We start from the raw sequence: 24514 nt of genomic DNA on the forward strand, positions 1-24514 counted from the left end.
CAGGTGCAACCTGGTCAGGCAAGACACCAGCCCCGATCTCTCTCTGCACAGACTGTGACCCCAAGGCCCTCCTGCAGTCCCCGCCAGAAGCTGGGGCTCACCATTCATCTGGGATGGTGAGAGGGAGTATTCTCTGTCCGTGTAGCGCCAGCTGCCCTTCAGGCTGCGGCTCTGCCGGCCAGAGCCCTCCAGCGTGTTGACGATCTCGCCGCGGTCGATGTTCCTCAGTGCCGTGTACAGATTCTCAACTGCAGGGGGAAGTCTGTGTCAACAACCTGGTCACCTGGGGGGCACAGCCGTGCCCCAGACGCCCTCCAGATGGGCAGGTATGCACAAGCCAGTGCTGTAAAGCACAGCCAGCGCTGCCACCTCAGTGCCTGCAACAGGGCACCTGCCCCTAGCAGGGCACCACAACTACTCACTCTTGACATTCTTGCCCTCGCGGCTGACCCAGAGGTTGAGTAAGGCTATGCTCTGCTCCAGAAGGGAGTTGGGGTTCTCCACACGTATCCTGTTGATGTCGTCTACTCCAAACTGCAGCTCGCGTGCCAGCTCTGGGGAAAACACCACATCTCAGTATCACACCCTCTGGTGCCCCCCACCAGGCTAGGGACATTGTGAAGGGCTCAGCCAGGCCCGCTGCAGAGACTCTGTTACATACAGCTGAATACAGCAGAACGTGCAGGAGCTGGGATGGGGCAGAGGCTGAAGCCCCCCTGCCCAGGCTGGTTGTGACCAGCCCAGCAGGGTCTCAGGATAGGGACAAGTGTGGGTACTGCCAGTTGGGTGTGTGGCTGCAGGGACAGTGCTGGGCCTCCATGAACAGCAGCAGCACGCACAGCTCATGACAAAGCACAGGCCTGGTACCCCATGTGTGTGACACGTGCAGGAAAGTTCACTCCAGTGCCCTGGAACACTCGCAGCGTGGGCCCAGGGCAAAGCACAGTCTCCCCACCCAGCACCTTGCTTCCAGCTTCCCTAAGCGTCAGCTTCCCGAGGAGCGTTGTGCATCCTCAGATCTGTCAGAGTGGACTCACCAGCCCAGCTGAGGCCCAGCTGTTCTGCTATGTCAACCATCTTCTGGTCTGCCTTGTCCGTGCTGCTCAGAGAGCCTGGAGGAGGAGAGGGAGTCACAGCTTCAGCTGCACAGAATGGTGAGGGCAATGGGGTGCTGGCCATTGGGGTCTCACAGCCCCATAGGCACAGCACTGCCCTGCAGGCAGGACCAAGGGGAGCTGCCATGAGTGTGAGTACAGTGGGGTCAGCTCAGCCTTTCCACTGCCTTGGGCACCCCGAGCACAGGCGGTGAGTGGGCTCGAGCCGTCCCAGCTGGCTGCGTACCGAAACTGGTCTCACTGAGGATGCTGTATCGCTCCCGCAGAGACAGCGGCGTCAGCGTCCTCCTCCGCTCCTCGCTGCCGCTTCCCTGTGGGAGTGGGGACAAGCCAAGGGCTCAGCAGCTTGTAAAGAGGGCGACAGCTCTGCCCTGGCACCACTGCTTCTCCCCCAGCCACAGAGCGGCATGGCATGGCCGTGAGGAAGCAAAGCTGGCAGCAAGGGCTGTCCCCTGCCCTCGCTGCCCCCTCCCAGAGTGCCAGACACTGACCTTGGTGCAGGGTGGTATGCTGATGTTCAGGTGGCAGAGCACATGCTGGAGGTCCTCATATTTCATGGCCTTGCGCAAGAAGGACAGGGAGCCGCTGGCTTCCCGGCTGCTGTCCCGGACCTGAGTGCCAAGAGCCCAGTTAGCTGGCCTGGCACAGGCCAAGGGCCCCAACTGCTGCCCAGTCCTGCACCTCACATTACCTTGATGGGGATGGCAAGACGATTCTCCCGGAAGGACTGGAAGAGGAAGGTGCGGGGCTGAGTGGCCTTCTTGACAGGCACCAGGTTCCCTGAGAGTTCAACGTGCAAAGGCATCCCCTCTACCACCTGGCAGGGAGCAGAAAACAGGCTCAGACCCCGTGCAAAGCTGCTTCTCCTGCTCCTGGACAGGGCAGGTAACCTCGACTCTCCTACCCGAGCCAGGGCCAGGCCCCTCCACTGGCACCAGTCTCCCCTCACTTTGTCAGCCCTCTCTCTCCCTGCTGCCCTCCACGTCTGTGCTGGGGACAAACCTCAATGTCCCTGCTGCGGGCCACCTCAGTGAAGTTCTCATGCTGCTCTAAAGTCTTGTCAACCTTGTCATCAGTCATGCAGTAGCAGCGCAGCCGGCCTTCCCGCGCATCATTCATCTTGGCAAACACCACGAATTTGGCCATGTAGGGCACAGCTGTCAGCTCCTTGTACAGCATGGTGGCGAAGTGCACGGCCTCGGCCGTGCGCGGGCAGTCAGCCAGCCAGAACCTGTGGGAGAGCTGGGTCGGGGTGCTGCTGGGCAAGGGGCACCAGTGGCACCAGTGGAGCTGCCCCCACGCCCTCCCCACCAGCAAACTGGACCGCAGAGGGTGCCCCAAGAGTTGGGTGCAGGTGGAGCCCCATCTGTGATGGGGACACACCCAAACACAAAGAATGGTGCCCTTCCCTCTGCACACCCTGTTGTCATGAGTGTTTCCTGATGCACGGGGGCCTCATTGCTGGAAGCAACTGCCCTGCATGTAGGAATGGGGCAGCACCACAATGAGCACAGGGCAAAAGACTTCTCCTAGCAAAGGTCAAGAAGGTCCAAGGAGCACCAGATGTCCCCAGACGAGCACACGTTCAACCAGGACTCACCTGGCAGACACATTGGTGGTAAAGTTAGCACACTCATTTTCGTAGACCAGCTTCGTGGTGCCTGTTATGTCTTCCCACTGGGCTTGGGCTGTCCCTCCTGCAGCAGAAAGCAAGGGTGAGCACACTGTCCTTCTACAAGCCTGGGGTCTGCATCCCCTAAGCGATTGCTCTCTCCACTGCTGTGCCCTTTCCTCAGCTCCCAGGAGCTGCATCCCCCTGCAGCAGCCCAGCCTGGCCCGTGGCGAGCACATGCAGAGGGGCTGGCAGCCTCACCTATCACACTGCAGAGCAGACGCAGGCTGGTGGTGTCACCCTCGCCGCTGTCCCTCGGATTGTCCTTCCAGGATGGTGGCAGCGGGATGCGGAGGCCGATGGGTCGGTGGAATTTCCTCCGTCGTGGCTCCACTGTGACAATGGGGCTGAAGGTCGCTTGGTTCCCCAGCAGTTTGGTCACCAGCTCGTCAGGCACAGGCTGCGCCTGTGGGTGAAAAAGGAGAGGCATCATGCATGGTTCTTCCCTGGGCTGGGGCACATGCCCACCCCTCCCTGCAGGAGCGTGTCTGGGCCCTGGGCCAGGACTTCTGGGGCTCACCTGTAGGGCCAGCCTCACTCTCTTAGTGACAGCAGTGTCTGGGAAGGTGGCCTGTACCATGGGCACCAGCGTGCTTTTCAAACACCCTCCCTCAGGGCCGATCATATCACAGTCCTGGCAAATCCGGGACATGACCACAAAGTAGAGAGGGAAGTCGGTGGTGATGATGCGGCAGACCCTCTTCTTATCCAGCTCCTCCTGGCTCTCCAGCTCTGCAAGGGCAGCACAGCTGTCAGTGCTCACACACCAAGCCTGCAGCTGTCACCCAACACCCCTCCCGCTGCACCGACCACAAGCTCAGCCCCATCCCACCACCCCTGCCTGCAGGGAGCCGTGCAGGATGGAGCCCCTGCCTGCCCAGCTCACCCTCGTCCATGCCGTTGAGCAGCTGGTCCATGTAGCTCTCCTCGTAGCGGTTGCGGTGCTCCTTCCACACGGAGCCGTTCTCGCTGCGCAGCACCACCAGCTCGCGGTCCCCGCGCCCGTACGAGGCAAAGTGTGGGATCTCCACGATGACGGGGCTGCAGACGGCACAGAAAGGGCACTGGCACCCACATGCTGCCACCAGGACACACAGGCAACAAGGTGGCCCGGGGCAGTGCCTGCCCACGCCGTGCAGCTGCCGGGGGAAGAAGGCAGAGCTGCTGACCTCCGTCTCTCTGTGCTCACCTGAGGAACTGGGCACCAGCAGGCCCCAGGGCGATGATCCTGCTGGCCAGACCCTCCTCCTCAGCCAGTGGAGGGGGCCCAGGCAGCTTCTGGGGCTTCACCAGGCGGCAGGTAATGCGGGTGGGAGCGGCACAGGCACGGGGCGGGATGACCACGCGCAGCCCGTGGTGCCGGCTGCCCCGCATGGAGCCACCACGGGCATCCACCATGAAGCTCACCAGGAACCTGGAGCGGGCAGAGGCACGGGCAGGTGGGCACCGTGCAGCCGGCAAGTGCACAGAGCACTTACGTGCTGCACAGGCTGGGCACTCACCCTGTGTGCACCGGGCTGGCCACCGGGCTGATGTTATCCGAGGTCTCAGTGGCAGGGCTGCTGGGGATCAGGGAGTCCTCGTCAAACTCCTTGGAGGGCTGTGTAAGGCAGCAAAAAGACACCATGGGCAAAGACTCCTACCTGGAAGTGTTGAGCCTGCCCACCCTTCCACAGTCTCACAATGGTCCCTGGACAGTCCTGTACCACTGGGTCAATGCCAGCTACCCACATCATGCTTTGGCTTGGTGATGATGGAGCTGCCCCCAGCAGGGAATGCCTGGGGGAGGCTGTGGCAGGCTGTGTCTCATGCTCACCTCCTGTGGGGACACCGAGGGTGCATGCAGCAGGCTGACTTGCTCAGCTTCTGTCTCCACAGGTCCTACCTGCTCAGTCTCCTCTGCTCTGGTCACCACAGTTTCAGGTGGGACACAGGGGACCTGCAGGACAGCTGGAGACTCCACCCTGGTAAGAGAGATCAGTGACAGTCAGTGAAGTGGCAGACCTGCGTCCCTCAGCCCCCATCCATCCCCACAGAGTCCTGGGGCTGCTGGACAAAGGCAGAGGCAGCAGCAGTCTCATGTCCTGGTGCAGGAACAGCACTGACCAGCTTTGCCTGCCATGCCAGCTGATGGGGACTCAGTGATCCGTTCCTTTCCCAGGGCTATCCCTGCCCCGTGGGCAGCCCAGCCCAGCACAAGGCTGGTTCTGTGCCCTGTGCCTGCTCCCTCCCCACCATACAGTTCTCTTACGTTTGCTCCAGTGTCGTCGTGGTCATGAACTCCAGTATCTCCCTCTTGCCTTCCTGCTCCCTGAGATCAGCTGTCCTGGGTTTTGGTGCCATCAGTTCCTCCTCTGAAACCGAGAGCTGGCTCAGCATGCAGAGGCAGGTGGACAAGGGAAACACAGACATCCAGCCCTTGCCCCCCTCCCTCCTCACGGCTGGAGCCAGGGCCCATCCCTGCTCCCACTCCTGGACACACACACTTGTCCCCTGGGCCTCAGCCACACACGGAGGGGTTTGCTCTCTGCCAGAGGGGGTCTGCTGGCGAGGCAGGGCCCATGCGGTGGGCCAGTGGCACAGGAGCTGTGGGAGCCATCAGGAGCCTCAGCTGTTCACTGACAGCACCAAACACAGAGCAGAGCCTGCAGGGGACACCCTATCCTTGGGTCCCTGGGACAGGGGCGTAGGCAGGGCTGGGGCTGCACCCGCACTGGAGGCACAGAGCCCTGTCAGTGCTGCCCGCTGGCCCCACTAACACCTGCTAACCAGCTCACCAGAGTTTGGCTCTTGCCAGTGCCCTGTGGGAGAGTGTCCAGCACCTCCCACAGCAAAGAGAGTGCCCCAGAGATGGGCAGGGGACCAGAGGAGCACAGAGACCTCGAGCTCTCAGGTTAATCCCTGCTCGGGTCAGCATGGCACGGGGTGGCTGTGGAGGGGCACAGAATCAGGTTCCTCTGCCTGCCAGGAACAGGGCCTGGGGCCAACAGGGACTCAGGGTCCTCCTGAGTGGGAGGATGCCCATTCATGCAGTCACACCACAGCAAGCAGCACGGACATGGATGGGCAGGGCGGGATGGCGGGGCTGGCGCTGCAGAGCCCCAGCCCACAGCAAGGCTCAGCAGATGGACATGGCGTGCGGATGGTTAGTGGCCATGGGGTGAAATGGGCCATTGAGCTGGGGCAGGGGGACACAGTTCATACCCATTACTGTGACATGAGCAGTGCCTGCAAAGTAAGAAGAGGCAAAGGTGAGGTCTTGGTGGGAGGGTGCAGGAGCAGACCAGCTGCAGCTGGGCTGGGAGCTGGTTCCCCCTGGCAGAGCAGGGCACAGGGAGTGCTCTGCACGCCCAAGGGCTCTCCACACACTGTCCCTGGGGCTTGGGATCACAGAGAGGTCCAGGCATATCCCTCCTGCACAGTGCAGGGAAGCACCTGAGTCAGGAGGTGCCACCCAAAGAGGCTGGTGGGCTCCCCTCATCCTCCACTGCAGGACCCACAGCTCCCCCACCCCAGCCAGCAGGAACACCAGTGCCATCCCTGTGGCTGCTGCCTGCCACACTGACCCAGTCAGCAGACCTCTGGGATGGTGTGACCCAACTCCTGCCCCTCACCTTCATCCTCTGATACATCCAGAATCTCATCTACAGTCTCCGGGAAGCTCATGCGGTGCTTGTCACCAACTGGCTGTGGGAGCAGAGCAGAGTCAGAGGAGCCCTTCACTGCACAGCCATCCCAGCTGCTCCCAGCCCCAGCCCTCCCCCCCAGGGTGCTGGTGCCCGTTCCCCGGGGGCTCACCGGGATGTCGGTTTCCTCCGTGACGATCTTGAGCACGTCCGTGACGGAGATGTAGCCCAGGCGCTTTGCGATGGCCAGGGGAGTGGTGCCGTTCTGCCACGGAGCAGAGACTGGGTCAGCAGCAGCCACAGGGGGCCTGGGCAGCTGCCTGTGCTGGTCCCAGGGTGAGGAGGTGCGGGTGATCAGTACTCACCGTGCTGATCTCGTTGGGAGAGGCCCCGTGCTTCAGCAGCAGCGTCACCACGTCCGTGTGGCCCTGCTGCGCCGCTTGGTGCAGGGGGGTGTAGCCCAGCTGCAGGGGAGGACAGAAGGTGCTGCCATCAGTTCTGGGAGCCTGCTGCCCCAGCAATGCCCCCAGGCCTCACACTGTGCTTCATGCCCAGAGCATGAGGGCAGCTCCCTTCTCCATCAACCTGCATGCTGCTGCCCAGGGCAGACGGGTCCGTGGAGCACAGGATAACTTTGTACCTTAGTCTTGGCATTGACATCGGCTTGGTGCTGCAGCAAAAACTTCACCAGCTTGATGTTTCCGTAGTGGCTGGCCACATGCAGGGGGGTATAGCCCATCTGAAAGACAAGATGAGGTCTCAGCCTCTCCTCAACGGTGCTTTCTGCCCTTCTGGCTTGGATATGCTCATCCCACAGGCAAGCCCCACGCATGAGGGATGAGGCACATGTGTGGGTGTTTCCCCAAGAGCCCAAGACCAGGGCAGAGGGCTCACTGCAGACTGTGCTGTACCCAGGGGTGTAGGGGTGAGCTATGGGAGCAGTTAAGAATCATCCCTCCAGTGAGGTGGGAGGTGGAGGAGGAAGAATCCCCAAGACACTGGTAAAATGGTAAGAATGCCTGTGAGAGGGGAGTCTCTTGCACAAAGCAAGAGAAGAGCAATGCTCCTCCTGGAGCAGGCCTAGAGGCAGTTCCCTCATGTTTTTCACCACAGCCACGGTCAATGCACTACTTTACCCTGGTCGTTGCATCCACTGTCACTCCATGTTTCACCAGAACATCAGCAACCAGCACATGCCCCTCTTGGGCCACAAGATGGAGAGGAGTCAGGCCACTCTGCAAAGAGAGGAGGTCTCAGCACAGTGGCAGTGCCACCACTGCAGCTCCACCAGCAGAGGCTCTGTCAGGTCTCCAGCCTGGCAAACTGACTGGCACTGTGCTGCTGGCCATGGCACTGCTCCCCGGGCACAGGGAGGCACAGGGGCCTGGCCAGCAGCGAGTCTGCTGCTCTCTGCCAGCTCGTTCACCTCCAGCCTGGCAGCATGTGCTGGGACAACTTACCTTGTTGCCAAGGTCACCGTTGGCTTGCTTGGAGAACAGCAGGGCCACCATGTCTGCGTGCCCCTCCTGGGCAGCCAGGTGCAGGGGGGTGACTCCCTGCACAGACTCGGCGTTTGCAGAGGCCCCGTACTGCAGCAGGCTGCTGGCCACCTCCAGCTGGTTCTGCTTGGCAGCGATGTGCAGGGGGGTGTACCCATTCTGCGGGGAGAGAGGCTCCTTGCAGTGCTCAGCCCCGCCGAGCTGACCAGCAGGGACAGGAGGTGCCACCCCGCCCCTGCAGGCCAGGTCTGCCCTTCCCGGTTGCCCCTGAAGCTCAGGGATGCTCCCAGACCATCTTCCTGACAGCAACTAGCCCTGACACTGAGGCCAAATCCCACTCTTCCAGCCAAGACAGCATGGGGGTTTCAAAGACCACCTGCTTCCCGTCCAGCTGCTAAGGGCTGTCCTGGAGTTTTCCGCAGATGAATTTCTGCAGCAGCCTCGGGGAGCTCTGAGAGGCCAGGGCAGACAGACACCTCCTGGAACGTGCCTGGCTAGGGAGTGGAGCTAAACTCCCAGTGCACAGCATTAGTATTCAGGCAGGGACTGCAGGGCCCCGAGTGCTGCCCCTGCTGCCACGCTGCAGGAGCAGAGCAGCTGGCAGACACCCGCTGCCCAGGGTGACGCGCGGGCTGTCGGTGACGCAGCCCGACGGGGGCTGGCACCGGCACCGGCTGCTCCCGGTGCCTGCCCAGCACGTCTGCCGGCAGCCTGCGCAGGGGAGAGGAGAGTGCCAGATGGGCAGGGCTGGCACCAGCAGCCACTTGGCTGTTTTCAGGATGCAGCTTCTGCAAACAAGGCAGAAAGCGAGGCGACTGCTGGTCTGCTCTGTGGGGAGATGCTCCCCACGCTCAGGCAGAAAGGGGCGACTCTCACAAGCTCGTGGGTTTTCTGACTCACTGCTTCATAGCTGCATGAAAACATTTGTGTGTGGTTTCCCAAACTGCCAGCACGCAGTGCTGCTCTGCAGGACTTGCCATGGAAACACGTTCCCCACACAGCAGCCACCATGCTGCCAGCAGGGACCATCCCTGACACAGCCTATCTGCTGGAACAGGACCATTGCCTGGCACCCCGCCTGCCCCACGTGTGGTGCGAGGACAGGCAGGCACGAGCAGCAGGTGTGGAGAGAGGCTGGTGGGGTTGGTCCCTTGTACATTCCCTGAGTGTCAGGGTTGAGGGGCAGTGCTGGCCGCAGGCTGGCAGGCACTGAACACACAACACCTCCCCACATCCCCAGGGACACCCAGCCCAGACTCACCCAGGCTGAGTTGTGTGGGGAGCTCCCCTTGGGAAGCAGGAGTTTGACAATCTCCAGGTTGTTGTGGTGCACAGCCACATGCAGCGGGGTCAGGCCATTCTGCAGAGGAGGAGAGGGTACAGACAGGTGAGACAGACCCTCTCCCCAAACTGTACAACTCCTCCCACAGCTCCAGAAGCAGCACTCACCTTCCCTGCCGCATTGGGGTGAGCATCGTGTGCCAGTAGCAATTCTGCCACATCCACCTTCCCATACTTGGCTGCAACGTGGAGAGGGGTAAATCCTTTCTGAGGAGAAAGGCAGCCCATCACAGGGTGGCAGAGATGAGGAGAGTGCTAGCGCACGCTGTGCCACAGGAGGAGGCTGCCCCTCCTGCAACAGGGACACTGTGCCACCAGCCTGCCCAGCCTTGGCCCAGCTGGGTGACACCTTCCACAGCCGTGCACTCAGTGGTCTACCTTGGTCATGCAGGTCTGCAAGGCCCCCTTCTCCAGCAGGGCCAGGGCCGTGTCCATGTGCCCCTCTCTGGCAGTGATGTGCAGGGGCGTGTGCCCCGCCGTGGTGGCCAGGTTGGGGTTGGCGTTGTTCTCCAGCAGCAGTTTGACCATGCCGGTGTGACCGATGCGTGCAGCACAGTGCAGGGGAGTCTGGTCATCCTGCCAGGGAGGCAAAGGAGCTGTTTGGGTAGACCTGGGCCAGTCCCTTCCTGCCATGCCAAAGGGGTCCCAGCCCTGCTCCCGCTGTTGCACAGCCCCTGGCAGGCTGGACTATGGGCATGTGAGAGCAAAGAAACCAGCACTGGCTGTTCCCAGAGCTGACTATCACACAGGCTCTCTGCACCTACCTTGGCCTTGGCATTGGCCTTGGCTTTGTTCTGCAGCAGGTACTTTGCCACATCCGTGTGCCCAGCTCTGGCTGCCATGTGTAGGGGTGTCTCCACTTTCTGTACCAAGGACAGGATAAAGTGGTGAGGCCGAAGGAGGGGCTATGCCTTCCTGCACTCGTTCCTCTGCTCTGAGCAGAGGAGAGTAGTGCCTGCAACCTTATCTGGCCCACACTAGTTCCTCCTGCCAGGACAAAGAGGGCACCAGGGACTGCTCAGGTGAAAAGAGGGTGCAGGACTTGAGCAATTCTCACATCCTGCTGACCCCCAGCATTCTGAGCTCCCAAAGCCCCAGCCAGGGTGGGCACTCACCACGTTGGACACGTTAGGAGAGGCTCCACGCTGCAGCAGGGTCTTGACGATGGGCAGGTGCCCCATGAAGGCAGCCACATGCAGGGGGGTCAGGCCAGACTGTGAAGAGAAAGGGATCAGGAGCCAAGATGGGACTGATGGCCTTGTCAGCATCTCTTCCTGCCCCTTCCTCCCTCTCCCAGGGCACGTCCCAGTACAGAGGCAAAATCTCCCCTGCAAACCCCTGCCCTGCAGGGAGGTGCTGCCAGGCTCAGCAGGTCCTGAGCTGCAAAGAGCTCCCAGAGAGGTTCCTGGGCACCGGCAGAGGCAACAGGGCCATCTGGTCCTGCCTGCCCTGTCCAGGCAGCAGCAGCAGGGCCGGGGCTGGGCTCACACCTACCTCTGTGACGGCGTCAATGGAGGCCCCTGTCTTCAGCAGCAGCTCCATCACGCGGATGTGGTTCTTCTTGCAGGCGATGTGGAGGGGCGTGAAGCCGTTCTGCAGACAGACAGACGGACAGGCAGACAGTCAGTCATTCGCAGGAACACCCCTCTCTCCCCTGGTCCAGCCCCGCCCGCCCCTCCTTGCTCACCAGGGCTCTGGAGTTGGGCTTGGCGCCCTTCTCCACCAGCAGCTTGGCCACGCGGTGGTGGCCGCAGTGCGCGGCCACGTGCAGCGGCGTCAGGTGGTCCAGGGTGATGTCGTCGATGTCGGCGCTGTACTGCAGCAGCAGCCGCACGCAGTCCAGGTGGTCGCCCTGCGCTGCCATGTGGATGGGCGACAGGCCGTTCTGCAGGGGAGCGGGGCCTCAGGGCTGGGCAGGGAGGGGCACCAGACATCCCACCCACGTCCCACCCGCACCCCCGGCAGCAGTTCTGGAGCTCTGGGACAGAAGGGACAGCCTGTTCCCCGGGGGGCTACCAGGGAGGAGCCCTGAAATCCCCCCCTGACTTAGAGAGGAACAATGCTGAGTGGAGGGCAGCGCCTGAAGAGCTGTTGTCCCCAGGCCATCCCCTCCTCAGGACTGGTCCCTTTGAAGCATGAAGCCCTCAGGCAAAGGACTCCAGCTAGAGCCAAGGAAGGTCCTTACCCCTCAGCAGTCCACAAAAGCCCCAATCCAGCCATGGGTGCCATCCACAACTGTGCACAGCTCGTTACCCCCCTGCGCTGCCCTGGGACCCAGCACCAAGCACAGCCCTGCTGAGTCCCACGGCTACCTTCGTCTTGGCTTGAATGGGAGCCCCGTGGTCCAGGAGGATCTCTGCAATTCGCACGTGTCCATTGCGTGCGGCACAGTGGAGAGGGGTCAGCTCATCCTGGGGAGAGAGAAGGGCCCAAGGTCTTGGTGTGGCACAGAAGGGCAGGGTTTCCTCAGGCAGATGAGTAAGAGGGACTTTCAACTTGTTTGCAAAATAAGGCAAAACTCAGTCTGCCCTCAGCCCCCAGGGCACACCCTTGCAGCCATGAAGCTCCGTGGCTCCTCTCACCTCTACCTGTGCCAGCAAAAAGCCTGGTCCATCCCCTTAGTGCAGCAGGGACCTTCCCTCACAGCCCCAGCAAGAGGTTTGCAGGGTAAGCACTGGAGCTCAGGGAGGGACAGCCCCGTGTACAGACGGGCTGTGCTCAGAACTGCTCTCACCTTGGTCCTTGTTTCGATCTGGGCCCCGCGGTCCAGCAGCAGCCGCACCATGATGATGTTGCCCCGGCGGGAGGCAATGTGCAGGGGAGTGATCCCGTTCTGTCAGGAAGGGCAGCAGTCCGTTAGAGGGAGCAGCCCCTTCTCTTTCCAGAAGGCAAGGGTTGAACAAAGGGAGCCCCGGTAGCTCCCCCCTCTGCGCTCACCTGTGGCGTGAAGTTGACGCTGGCTCCGCGGTTCAGCAGTAACTGGGCCACACTGAGATTCTCATAGTGGGCTGCAATGTGCAAGGGAGTGAATCCAGTCTAGGGGAAAGAAGGAGGGATCAGCCCAGCCAGACAAATGCTCCCTGCTGGAAGGATGGATGCAGACAGCCTACCAAGCTGCTGTTCCCCCTGGGGATGTGGGGAAGCTCCCAGAGACAGGATGGGAAAAGCACACACCTTGGAGAGGACGTCAGCATTGGGGTCGTTCTGCAGCAGCACAGCAGCTGTGCGAGTGTCATCGTTGCGGGCTGCGATGTGCAGGGCGGGCAGGCGGACCTTCCCCTTTGTCCCATAGTTAATAAGGTGAGCTACCACGTTCTCATGCCCTTGCTGGAGAGCCACAGCCAGTGGCGTGAAGCCATCCTGCCAAGGAGACCAGGTAAGAAAGGGAGAGCCAAGGAGCCATGGCAGAACCCAGCACATCCCACAGTAGCCCTCCCACGCAGGGCCATAGGCTGCCCCACAAGGATCTCACCTCTGTGGCTACATTCTGGTTGGCTCCGTTTTCCAGCAAGAACTTCACAACTTCCAGGTGGTTCTCCTGCGCTGCCATGTAGAGAGGTGTGAAGCCTTTCTGCAAACACAGGGCCATGCACATCAACACAGCTCTCCTCGAGTTTCTCGAGTTCCTTGCAGACCTACACCCCATCAACACCCACACCCCCAGCTCAGTGAACTGGGGCAAAACCATCCCAGTGTGGGTGTGAAAAAGCAAAAAAACCTGGCAAGGGTGAAGCAATCACAGAGCTGGAACCCAGGGCTCCACACATCCAGAAAAAAAACAGCTGATAGCTCACAGAGTCAACCCAGGAGACACTGCCATTCCTGTCTCCAGCTTCAGGGACGTTTCTCCCATCAGGCAAAATCTAAAGAGCTTGCAGCCCCACCAGGCCCAAGGGAGAGAGCTTGAAGGAGGCCCAGTGTGTGGAGCTGGAGATCTCACAGCTCTGCCAGGAGGCATCAGCCATGAGTCCCCCCAGGACAAGTCCTGCATGCTTGTGTGTGCTGCCAGGGACTCCCTCAGCAGAGACCATGCTGGTCTCCCCACAAGACTCCCTCAACACCATTTGCACGCTCATCTCCTCTCAGGGGTCTGGCAGAGCAGTCCTTGCCCCTGAACAGGACTAGAGAGAAACTGCAAGGGACTGCTGAAGTGCCCACGCTGGGCACAGTTCCCATCATGAGGACACCACCATCACACCCTGGGTGCCTTTCCCGTTCCAGACCAGGTCACCCTACCTGTGACTGGGCGTTGACATTGGCCCCATAGTTCACCAGCTCCCGGACCACGTCCTGCTGTCCAGCCAGGGCAGCGATGTGCAGGGCTGTGTTTCCCTTCTAAAAGACACCACAAGGCAGTGTTCAGGGGCTGAAGCAGCCCAGGACACCAAGGGAAGATGGGTCTGACATGTGCTAACGAGCATGCAAACAGAGCAGCTGGCCAAGAAAGCCCGTGAGGGGCCATGCAGCCCTCGCTCCACGTCCCATCCCTGCCGTGGACCAGCCAGCCACCCTTGCCATGTGCTGGCCAGGGAAGAGAGTGATTTCATCTCTCCCATGAAGCTTCTGGCAGTAAAAGCTGTATGCACTGTCAGGTGCTGTGCACCTCCATCACTGAGAGATGAGAAGGGTAGGGAGGATGGGGGAGCTGAACTGGCAGTCTCCAGACAAAGCTGCAGTGTGTGCCCTGGTAGCCAAGGCACCCCAGCAGATCGAAGGGATGATGAGCAGGCTGGAAAATGCAGACACAGGTTCTGCCTTTAGGTGGTGAGGCAGAATGCCAGACTCTGCTCTGTGTCCTGGACCCTGCAAGAGCACCAGGGAGGTGGCAAGCGAGGCCTCCTCCTGTTCTCGCAGCCCTTCAGGCGGTGCTGATGCTCATTTGTCAGCCCTGCTCGCTTGTGCCGCTGCCTCGCTTGTCACCAAGCAAGAACCACACCCCGCTGTGGCGATGCACGGGAGAACAAGATGTTATTTATGGAGCACCAGAGCTCTCCAGGTTTGTGACAGTGGTACTGAGGCCACCTCAGTGCTGCAGCACGCAGGGGCAGCGAGGGCTGACCTGAGCCAGCAGCCCGTGCTGGGGGAGTTGTTCATGAGACAGCACCAGCACATGTTGTGGTTTATGTTACCCCCTTTCAAGGGGAGTGGCCCCTCAGGGAGAGGCCAGACTGTCTTATCCTTACCTTGGTCGTTGTCTCCAAAACAATCTCCTTGTGCAGCAGCTCCACCACCATTTTCACATGGCCCTCCTTGGAGGCCAAGTGCAAGGCATTCAGCCCGTTCTGGAGGGAGCAAAGGTGGGAGAGGGGAATTAGTCACCATCTGGGGCTGGGGCTCTCTGGGGAGCCTCCTGCTCTGAGCTCCTGTGCAGACACGACTGCAGGCATTTGGACACCCACTTCCACTTCCCATGTAACAAAAGGGCTGGGATAGTTGCTGGAAAAGAGGCTAAATAGCTGCAAATGCCACTTTTCTCCTTGTCCCTCACTTCTCCCAGGTGGATGCACTAGGTTTACTCACCCCTACACAGTGTTGTCACATGGCAGAGGGACAGGAGTTCCTGCCCAAGTACTCCACCTCCCAACCATCTGTTCGGACTCCTGACTGGAATGTCAGTTCACAGAAATGCTTCATCCTCTGAATATAGGTAGGGGAGCAGAAAATACTCAAGGAGGCTCCAGTTCCTGCCCTCAATACTCCAGTTAAAATCAGAACAGCTTCAAGAGTGTTGCCAGACTGGAAAAGGGGTTTCCACCCTTTCTCACTCTAAGCACCAGTTGTCCAGGACCATAGCTGAAGAGTTACAGATTCTTTTGCTCAACTCTGGTTACAGCAATAAAAACAAAACCCCGAGGGCTTCCTCAGCATACCAGCTCCAGTGTTCCCTCCAGCCTCAAGCACAAAAGACTTGTTTCCAAGGGGAAATGAAGTGGGTGTGCTGCAACACCCATAGAGCAGTGTCACTTAAAGGAAATACCCCCCAGCCAGGTCTGGCTACACTGAGTCCATCTCCTCTGACCGAGCCCAGCTTCTTTGATGAAGACATACCTACACAACCCTGTACCAATGATCACTGGCATCCTTGCCTCACAAGGGATAAGAGGCCATGGACATGAAGGCTTTTTCTTGGTCACACTCATGTAACCAACACCTGGAGCGCAAGACCACAGATGCCCAGCTGCTCTCCTCAGCCCATATGCCCTTTTACGCAAAGGATTCATAAATAACCTTTTGCATGCTGAAAACTGTGGACAAATCATTACTCTCTGTCCTAACAGCAATAAGTGCAGCGTCTGCAGAAGATTGTTTCCATCGGTATTTCTGCTCCAGGAACAACACAGGCTGTTTTGCACATTTGCTTTGGCTTGACAGCTCATCTGACCCAAAACAGCCACAGGATGTGCGTAATCTGAAAGGTGCAGTGTTGTCCTCACCAAGTGCTGCAAACACTTCCCAGAAATCCCAGTCACTGGCTGCCAATGCGACAAATGCAGCCCTACAGAAAAACACAGGCTTTGCACTCAGCCTGCCCCAGAGCAGGGCCCTGCCCTGGACTGTCCATCAGGGCTGGCCACCCCAACAAAGACCATCTCCGGGCACCCCTGTGCCAGCACAGCGCTGTGTCCTGCTGGGGAGAGTCCTGGCAGCAAGGTGCACTCATCTCCAGGCCTCCAGCTCCTTGTGGGTGAGATGGGAGCATGCTGGGCTTGGAAACACAAGAGGTGGATGAAGAAGACGCTGATGCAGATGGCAGTGATGGAGGGGATGAAATCGGCGGGATGAAGATCAGATGGCATGTCAAGGTCTCTGCACTTGAGCAAGAATACAGGGCCTGTGGGATAGGTCTGACCACATATATCCCTCTTTATTCTATACAGGACATGTGAGGTTGGACCTTTCCCACAGGTCTGATATTCCTCAGAAGGAAACCCCAAAGTGCCATCTAACCTCTGGGAGATGGCAGGAACCAGTGCAAAGGCATCACTGAGAGAAGTGCCTCATTCTGCTGTAGCCACTCAGTCCCCATCAAAGTGTTAATCTCCTCACCAGCACCGGAAATCTGGTTGGAGACAGGACTTGAAGCTGGTCAGTGGAGACAGCTGATGACTGACCATCTCTCTGGGTGAGGAAGAAGTTCAAAGCCACCATCTTTAGCTTGTGGCTGGGTCTCCCTGCTGTAATTCTTTGCAGAGCCCCCTCCAGAACCGCATATTCCTCTGCACTAGAGTGTTACAGGACCAGTGGACATAGAAATCCTCCCTCTGCTCTTAGGTTTGCTATCAGAAATGATGGAACATCCGTGGTGGGCTCTACCTGTGCCTGGGGGGCCTGTCCCCAGTGACTGCACTGGCCACCACAGCACACAAACCACAGGTCTGAACTTAGCTCGGTTTGGGGACTTTGTGCTGGAAAAGGTGACTGTGCCTTTGTGCCGAGTCAGCCTCCCCAGCACCAGCCCTGCTCCAGAAGGCAGCCAGTAGTGCCTGGCTGCTCCCCCTGCTCGGGCTGAGCCCCCTGAGTCTGTCCCTGCCCCAGTTCAGGCTCAGCCACTCGCATTTGGCAGCTACACAGATACAAAATGTTCTGACAATGATGTGCAAACAGCTCCTTAGTGCCTGCAGCTCTTTGTTCCTGTGCCGACCTGTCTGTGCTCTGGATGAGGAGGGCTCCTCCTGCCCAACACCTCCCAAAACACCACGACTGGCATTTTGCAAACATTCCCTGTTGAAGCTTCTGGGAAGCTGAAAAAGCCTGAGCATTGCAGGCAACAGGAATATTCCCCAAGAGCCACTCCTATGATGTTCCAGCCCCTGTGCTGCTCTTTACAGCTATCTGCTCTGCCCTCTGAGAAGCAGCTGAGCCCCTTCCAGATGTCCCAGTTGCTTGTCACACTAAAGGAGCCCTCTCTGCTTACCTGGTAATGTCCTTTGCTGTGCTCCAGCAAGCACATCCAGGCACCCCAGATCTTTACAGTTATTGCTGCCCTCCTGGCCCCAAAGACAACTGCTTCAGACCTGCCTTCTGGTCAGCCACATTTCCACATGAACTAGAGATGGTACAAGAAGCCCTGTGGGTTTCACCTACCTGGTTACAGGTGTTAATATCTACCCCATTCCTGAGGTGATCCAAGGCTTTGTCCAGATTCCCGGATCTTGCAGCTCTCAAGAAACTGGTTGCAGCATCAGCCTTGGAGACAAAAAGAAAAAGCATGAAAACTCAGAGTCCTGACACCGGGTCAGCCCTTTGCTCGGCTGCAGAGAACAGAATTACAGAGACCTCCAGGCAGAAAAGGCAGAGGCCAGGGAGGTCACAGTGGGAACTGCTGCGACACACTGAGGTGCCCCAAATCAGACAGGAAGAAGGAGGGCTGGGACCTGGACTTAAAGTGAAGAGCATCCAGATGGCAGGGCAGGAGTCTGCAGCTCATCACAGCACTGTGGGGATGGTAGAGAGGGAGGTCCTGCCACCGTGGCAGCCCCCCTTGGCCCAGGAAACCCCTCTGTGTCCAGGTGAGCGATGGGTCTGTGGTGAGCCCACCCCTACCCTCCTGCAGAAGCCACCAGATAGCCACAGTGGCAAACTCAGGAACCAGCACCAGGGACAACAGCCCCAGCTGAGAACCCTGCAGCTGTGAAAGTCAAAGCTCTCTCTTCTGACAGTGCCTCCCTGCACTGCTACACCACAGCCAGCCCAGGCGAGGCACAGCAACACTTCAAGCAACACTATGAGCAGTGTGAGGCAGCAGATGAAGACAATGGCATGGCTCACCAGAAGCTGGAGAACAGGGTGGAAATGCAGTGATGTGGGTCTGTGAGTCTGGGACCTTGGACTGGTAACTCCAAGCTGCTCAGGACAGCCCAAAAGGCTCTCTGCAGCCAAGAGCCATGAGACATCCATGCCAGGGGCACAGGACACGTTCCTCTGTCCTCAGCTCCAAGAGAAAAATCAGAAGCCCTCTTGTACCACTCACATTGGGACCTCCTGTCTAGGAGAGCCTCTGTCCTGCCACCCCAGAACATCCTGTAGTGCCCACAGCCTGGCTGCAGAAGAGTACCCAGGATTAGGAAGCTCCTGGACAGGAGCTGGAAGCAACAGGACCACAGACAGAAGCCCTGGAGGCAAATCTAAGGAGGATGATGTACTACATGAGTTCAGGCTCCTCTCTTACCTTCTCTTTACAGTCTCAGATATCTGAACTGGGACTTTGGAGCAGCACAACTCAAATGCCTTCTGCTCTCCTCCATCTGCCTCCCCAGCTCATCCTTTCTACCTGACCCTCCTACCCCCGGAGAAACACAGCCGTGTCCTGGGCCCACCCTGCTATCCCCTGCAGACAGAAGGCCCATGGACGCGGTGTCCTGGCCCTACCAGGACAGGCACAGAGCTCAGCTTGGGCTCCCACCCCAGTGGAGGGTGCCACGGGCGGCAGGACCGCTGTGCCCCGTGCTGGTGCGTGCCAGGGGAGCACGTGCTGGCCGCTTGACCTCCCGCGCCAGCTGGCTCCGCTCGCCGCCACCTCAGAGGAGCCCCGTCCAGCAGGGAAGAGCCCTCAGAGTCACGGTGGAGCCTGGCTCTGGGAGGTGTGTGAACACAGAGGAGGCAGAACACAGCCCCTCAGAGCTCTGCCCACACGGGAGGATCGACTGCCAGAGGCAGAAGGCGACAGCAGCGCGGTGCTTGGAGTGCTCGTTCACGCCCTGAGCCCTGGGTGCTGTCTGGGGTCCAGTAAGGAAACACTGACAGCTTCGAGCAACAAGCTGAATGCAAAGAGCTTTTCCAACTGGAAAAGCTTCCAGACCCTGCTGGAAGTCTCTGCGTCTCAGGTCAGGATTGAGGACAAGGCAGCACCTCAGCTGTGCCGCCAGCATGCCAGCACAGCACAGCCCCTCGACAGCAAACCCCCTGGAAAACCAAAGCTCAGCCAGGTCTGCCACCCGTGGAGCTCTGAAGATTAAAATGGTAACTCTCTACATGGTCCAGCAGCAAAGGGGCTCCTAAAGCCCCAGCACACCCAGCAGCAGAGACTACAAGCAGAAAGCAAGCAGAAAAGCAAAGCAGAGGTCTCTGTGGGCATGAAGGAGAAGTGCATTGTATACTCACAGCCACGTCTGGACCAGACCTGCCCTTTCGTGCTGCCATAGCCCGGCACTTCGGCTGAAACCTGAGCCTGGTGTCCCCTCTCTCGCTCCTTGGTTATCTACTCCCCAGCTTTGAGAGAGCCAGTAAGTTACATTGCATTCTATCTAAAAATACAGGCTCCGTCCTCTCTCCAACGCAGACCCTGAAGGGATCGCCAACTGCTAATGGAATTTGTTCATTTTCTCTCCATTATTGTGTCAGACAGGATATTTAATACCGAGCTGCCTCCGGAAAGCAAATGAGTGCTGCCAAGCGCAGGGAGTGGGGCAGAGCTGCAGGTACCACCTCGGGAACGGCAGAGGAAAAGCACCCCGCAGACATGCCCAGGAGCCTGGCATCTCCCAGGGAACTCCTGCCACAGAGGAGAGGGCTTGCGGTTCCCTCCCGACCCTCTGGATGCTGGGGCCCGGGTCTCGGAGGATGTGCCAAGGCTGGAGTGAGTCAGAGGTGCTGCCTTTGGCTCCCTGTGCTCAGCATGTACCTTCAGAGACGCGCAGAGAGATGCACGGCATCAGACACCAGCAGTCAGACCACACATGCTGCCAGAGAAGATGGGACAGCTCAGCTCAAATGGGAAAAGCAGAGGAAATGGATCCACAGTCATATTGTCCTTCTGATGTCAGGCTGCACAGTGGGACTGCCTGCCTATGGATGGGGGCAATTCGCTCCCCAGGGAACAGGAGCACGAGCCAGGCCACTGCCACCTCCCAAATTTCGGCAAAAGGGAGCAGCAACAGCAAGAAATGCAGAGACCCCATGGACACGTGCACATCAAGAAGATACACTCAGAACATCCCAGTCAGCACCACCCCACCACACCCAGAGAGAGACACATTGCCCAGTCACCATGCAGTGGTGCAGCACAGCCCTGCCTCGTGCACACAGGGTCACCCCCATCCCCGTGCCCCAGGACACGCAGCAACGGCTTCCAGATGCACAAACTGCCTCTGCTGCTTCTCCTTTATTTGCAGTTTGCAGAGTTTCTTTCCAGTCTTCTTCTCCTTCCTAGCAATTTCCCAGGAAGGAGCTATTCCAGAGGAGAAAATAAACTGCCCCACTTGCTGATGAGTACCTCTTGCACTCTCACTAAATCCTAAATTTAATCTGCTAAAGCCTATACACAGGCGTCACGCTCCACAGACTTGTGGCCATCCAAGCTGTGATGTGTCAGGAGGCTGCTGCCAGCAATTCCCCAAGAAAGAGGCCTCCGATATGACTTTGATAAGTGCTCCAAGACCTTCTAAAGTCAAAAACACAGCACAGAGCATCAGACTGCACTTCTATTCTCCTTCCCTTTCTTCTCTTCAGGAAAAACCCCCTTGCCTGCTGACAGTATAAATTTTTCCCTTTCCCTCTGCCCTGGTTTCAGCCAGGATAGAGTTAATTTCTTTTCCTCACGCTGTCCTGGCCCTGATGAGAGGCTTCCTCAGTTCCTGTTCACAGGTGCCCTCCTGCTCCTACACCATTAATGCCCCTTCACCCCAGCAGCAGAAGGCTGGAGCTGCCTGAGCCCCTTGCACTGGAGCCATGGCCAAGGCAATAAGCAAAGGGGACGTTCTGCCAAACCAGAGGCTCGGGCTGGATTCAAGGGCTGCAGTCTGAGCTTCAGTAAGCATGTTGTTCCTCCTGCTCTTATCTCTTTAGCAGTGCCTGCTCTCACTCCCACCAGCACCTGCTGCCCATCGCCGATAACAGGAGGGAGGGGCTCAGCACTGCCTCTTCCTGCGAAAGGTGGCCACACTTGGCAAGAGCCCACCCTGTACAAGCTGCTAAAAGCTGTATGTCGATGATTTCCAAGTGCAGATAAGTTCGGGGACTTGTGCTGATCTCCCCGTGTTTTCTGGGACACAAAGGCAGCGAGGAGCGAGTCGCCACGCTGTTCCAGCCTGGCAGGAGGCACACGTGCACCCTGCTGCACTGCCCTCTTTACCCTGCCTGCCCACTGGTGTCCTCAGTGGGGCTGACACGGCCTCGTGGAGCAGTGGCAGAGGAGGCTTAGCACAGAAACTCCTGCAGGCCAGGCAGCACCCACTCACCCCACAGCCAAAGGGCCCCAGGCCTGGCAGCGAGATGCCAACGGGACCCTGGCACCGAAGCCACGTACTGCTGTGGACTCCCTGTCTGGATGCTGTGGAAAGGTCCAGCTCACATCTCAGAGGTCATGCAGTTACTTCCAGCTGCTAATAATAATACCAGCCTGCTGGAGCCCAGAGCCAGCGCTGCCACCTGGGCAGGCGCAATAAACCTGGCATCAGCCCTTGGCATTTGCTTTGATGTCTCCTTGCTCACGTGGGCTTGAGTCCAGCAGTGGCCATGACCTTCACCTTTGAGATATTGTTTCCAGCAGACAGCAAACCCTCACATCCCTGCAGTGGTTCACTTTTAAGCCATTGCCCAACCTAGGAATTTCTGTGGAGCCAGAGATCATTTGGACCTCCCTCTGCCTTGCCAGCTCCAAGTGCCCAGGGTCTGCAGGTGATAACCTCGATCCTTTCCCATCAGATGAGAAGAATTTGTCAGTCCTGCAAACACACTAAAAGAGCTGCTAAGGTTAAGAGCAGTCAGAGATTACATCTAGGGTCCCTGTAGGATGATCAGGGAAGATCAGGAAAACTGAATCATAGTTTCAACTCAAAATGATCAGAAATGGAAACCACACTGTCTGTCTTACAGGAACTTTCTCTCCTATCTGTATTAACAGAAACTGGATGCTCTCAGTGATCCCTGCAGTGGAAAGAAAACCTACTGGCAGGTTTCAGCCTTTTGAGAAGGCAGCATTCAGCAGAGCACAGCGTCTCCAGAGAGGCCACAGGAGCAAAGCCTCAGGCAGGCAGCCAGCAGAACATGGAAAACAGGCAGATACTGCAAACCCAGATGAAAGAGAAAAGCAAAAGCACTAGGAAAATTCATCTGATGAGTGCATCAATCCATATGCCCAAGTTCTGTTCTCTCACCATCCTCACCTCTGCCACGTGATTTAACACAGGTCCACAGACCTTAATAGGACTGATGAGAGTCAAGGCACAAGAACTCATCTCTGGAAGGCATCTGACAAGTGAGTTTGTTCCCATTTCATACACCAGCCTGAGTAAATCCTTTGTCCATGCTCTTTTCTGCTGAGTGAAGATTTCACAGCAGCCCCAAAGCATGTACCTTGGTATGCCCAACAGAGATCCCCAAACCATGATGGAAGGGGAAGCTCAACTCTCTTGCAGCAGGTGAATCAGAGCACACAGGGAATGAAAGATCTATTCATATTCCCATGCAAGGGGCTGACAGAGCTGGAGAACAACTGACAGAGAAATCCCAAAGCAGAAGGAGGGCCCCGGGCAGGCTTGTGGGAATGGGGGCAACTTAATTAGCATTTTGACAGTGCTGAAGAGGGGGCAAGCTTTCAGGTGGCAGCACCAGACTGGCCTCTCCACCACGCACAATCCTCCATCATTACATAATGATGAGTAATGCGCTTTTGGAAAGCCCCTTTTTGTGCCCAGGAGAGGTAGTCCTGGGCTGTCACTGGTGGTGCAGGTCAGGTTAACTCGGTCCCTGCTGAGCATTTGTGCTGCCATTTGACTCCTTCCTTCCCCCTTCCTGGGTCCCCTTTCCCTGCTGCAGCTGGAACAGGTTCAGAACTGTGAGGAGGGCAGATAGCAGGAGCAGCCTAATCTGCACTGAGCAAGGCAGCAAGGAGCTGCCCCTACCCAGCAGACTGATCCTTCTGATACGGATCCCCTGGTGCTGCAGCTCTGTGGAAGCCTTCCCTCCAGCAATGCCTGCCTGCTGCTCACAGAATTTCTAAGCAGTGGGACTGAGACCTTTTTCTGTCATTTATAAACTATCACTTCCCTGTGAAGTACAGTGCTGAGTCCAGCAGAGAGTGGAGAGAGGAACAGGGACTGGTCCAGAAACCTGAGCAGTGAAAGGAGACCAGGACATCTTTCACATAGAGCCAAAGAAAGGCAAGAATTAACACAGCTACTGCTCCTCTGCCAGCTGAGGCCACGCACACCCAGGGGAAAGCTGTCACTCTCCTTTGATGTTAGCAGGAGCCTCTGCTCTCTGCATATCCTGAAAAAGAAAAGCTATTTTTACCTCATCAGAAAATATATAGACTGTGACTGAAGACAATACACAAGAGCTTTTTGCTCAGGCACTACACCTCTTCTAACAGCATAACAACAATTACAGCTGCTGAGAGAGATGCAGCAGAACAGCAACTGCTTTCTATCTCCTGCTTTCCTGAGGCACTACCTTCTCTGGACCATGGCATGGTTCAGGCAGGTCTGTGCAATGAGCACTGGGGAGCTGAGAGGGCTTTTAGCAGGATGCCCAGTGCAAGGGGGAATCAGAGACAGGGTCTGAGCCTGCCTGCTGCCAGCCAGGGACTGACACAGCTTGTGGCCCAGCTTCAACCTGCCCTGGGTTCTGTCAGCGCCCTCGTGCTCAGGTGAGGCGCTGGAGTTCAGACCATGCCATCAGGATCTGCCCTGGCACCCTGTGGAGAAGGTTCCTTCTCTTTGCTAGCAATGCTCACAAACTGCTCCTGACTCCTGCAGTCTGTTCTGACTCATTCCCTACCTCTGCTCCAGCAGGACGAGCCTGCACCAGCTCTGCCTCCTGCACGGGCAGGAGCGCTGAGGAGGGGACTGTTCTCTGGGATCTGCACCCTGGGAGGAGTCACAGTCCAGTCCTTGTGCTGGGGCTGCTGTGGGTTCACTGCCTGCAGCCAGCCCAGCACTCGGGGTGCAGCCTCAGAAGCCATGCGGGAAGAGAAGCACTGACAGGAGAGCACCTGAGCACAGCCCTGGCTGGCCCTGCCAGCGGGCCCTGGGGAGGACATGAGAGCAAAGCATGGCAGCACAGCCCCCTGCCCTGCCCAGAGCCAGGGCACACTGTGCTGAGGGACAAACAGCACCCGGGCGCCCGCCCCAGGGTAAAACAGCAAAGCAGCAACACAGAAATCAACACACGTGATGGTCTGGACCTGGCTCCCAGCAAAATGCCCAAGCCTGCAGTTGTAGGTTCCCTCCCCCCATGAACACAAGGGAGAAGAGGGGAAAAAAACCTACCAAAAACTACCGAAATGACAAAACCAAAGCAATATATATATATATATATATA

General features: G+C 58.2%; 1 protein-coding gene across 12 annotated transcripts in view; it reads right to left on the bottom strand.

Annotated features, from left to right (window-relative positions):
- The window catches only part of ANK1 (ankyrin 1), a 50462-nt gene that overhangs the window by 9052 nt on the left and 16896 nt on the right, over window positions 1-24514 (bottom strand). For 7 of the 12 annotated variants that reach the window (XM_050326050.1, XM_050326043.1, XM_050326045.1 and 4 more), the window contains 37 exons: window positions 17339-17440; window positions 14437-14535; window positions 13490-13588; window positions 12726-12824; window positions 12428-12613; window positions 12191-12289; window positions 11988-12086; window positions 11566-11664; window positions 10941-11138; window positions 10748-10846; window positions 10369-10467; window positions 10018-10116; window positions 9632-9829; window positions 9362-9460; window positions 9174-9272; window positions 7874-8071; window positions 7550-7648; window positions 7054-7152; window positions 6779-6877; window positions 6586-6678; window positions 6402-6474; window positions 5992-6015; window positions 5039-5141; window positions 4604-4751; window positions 4290-4387; window positions 3977-4201; window positions 3674-3828; window positions 3308-3519; window positions 2989-3193; window positions 2716-2812; window positions 2118-2346; window positions 1807-1932; window positions 1607-1726; window positions 1342-1426; window positions 1038-1112; window positions 423-554; window positions 102-248 (listed from right to left, as the gene is read on the bottom strand). In XM_050326050.1, coding sequence (XP_050182007.1) covers window positions 102-248; window positions 423-554; window positions 1038-1112; window positions 1342-1426; window positions 1607-1726; window positions 1807-1932; window positions 2118-2346; window positions 2716-2812; window positions 2989-3193; window positions 3308-3519; window positions 3674-3828; window positions 3977-4201; window positions 4290-4387; window positions 4604-4751; window positions 5039-5141; window positions 5992-6015; window positions 6402-6474; window positions 6586-6678; window positions 6779-6877; window positions 7054-7152; window positions 7550-7648; window positions 7874-8071; window positions 9174-9272; window positions 9362-9460; window positions 9632-9829; window positions 10018-10116; window positions 10369-10467; window positions 10748-10846; window positions 10941-11138; window positions 11566-11664; window positions 11988-12086; window positions 12191-12289; window positions 12428-12613; window positions 12726-12824; window positions 13490-13588; window positions 14437-14535; window positions 17339-17440 — 4615 coding nt within the window. Of the gene's footprint in view, window positions 1-101; window positions 249-422; window positions 555-1037; window positions 1113-1341; window positions 1427-1606; window positions 1727-1806; window positions 1933-2117; window positions 2347-2715; window positions 2813-2988; window positions 3194-3307; window positions 3520-3673; window positions 3829-3976; window positions 4202-4289; window positions 4388-4603; window positions 4752-5038; window positions 5142-5991; window positions 6016-6401; window positions 6475-6585; window positions 6679-6778; window positions 6878-7053; window positions 7153-7549; window positions 7649-7873; window positions 8072-9173; window positions 9273-9361; window positions 9461-9631; window positions 9830-10017; window positions 10117-10368; window positions 10468-10747; window positions 10847-10940; window positions 11139-11565; window positions 11665-11987; window positions 12087-12190; window positions 12290-12427; window positions 12614-12725; window positions 12825-13489; window positions 13589-14436; window positions 14536-17338; window positions 17441-19354; window positions 19755-24514 lie in introns of those variants that run through there. The other 5 variants (XM_050326042.1, XM_050326046.1, XM_050326047.1 and 2 more) reach the window with 4 other exon arrangements.

This window comes from Myiozetetes cayanensis, unplaced genomic scaffold (assembly GCF_022539395.1).
Source record: "Myiozetetes cayanensis isolate MyiCay16 unplaced genomic scaffold, myiCay2020 scf30, whole genome shotgun sequence".
Classification (NCBI taxonomy): Eukaryota; Metazoa; Chordata; class Aves; order Passeriformes; family Tyrannidae; genus Myiozetetes; species Myiozetetes cayanensis.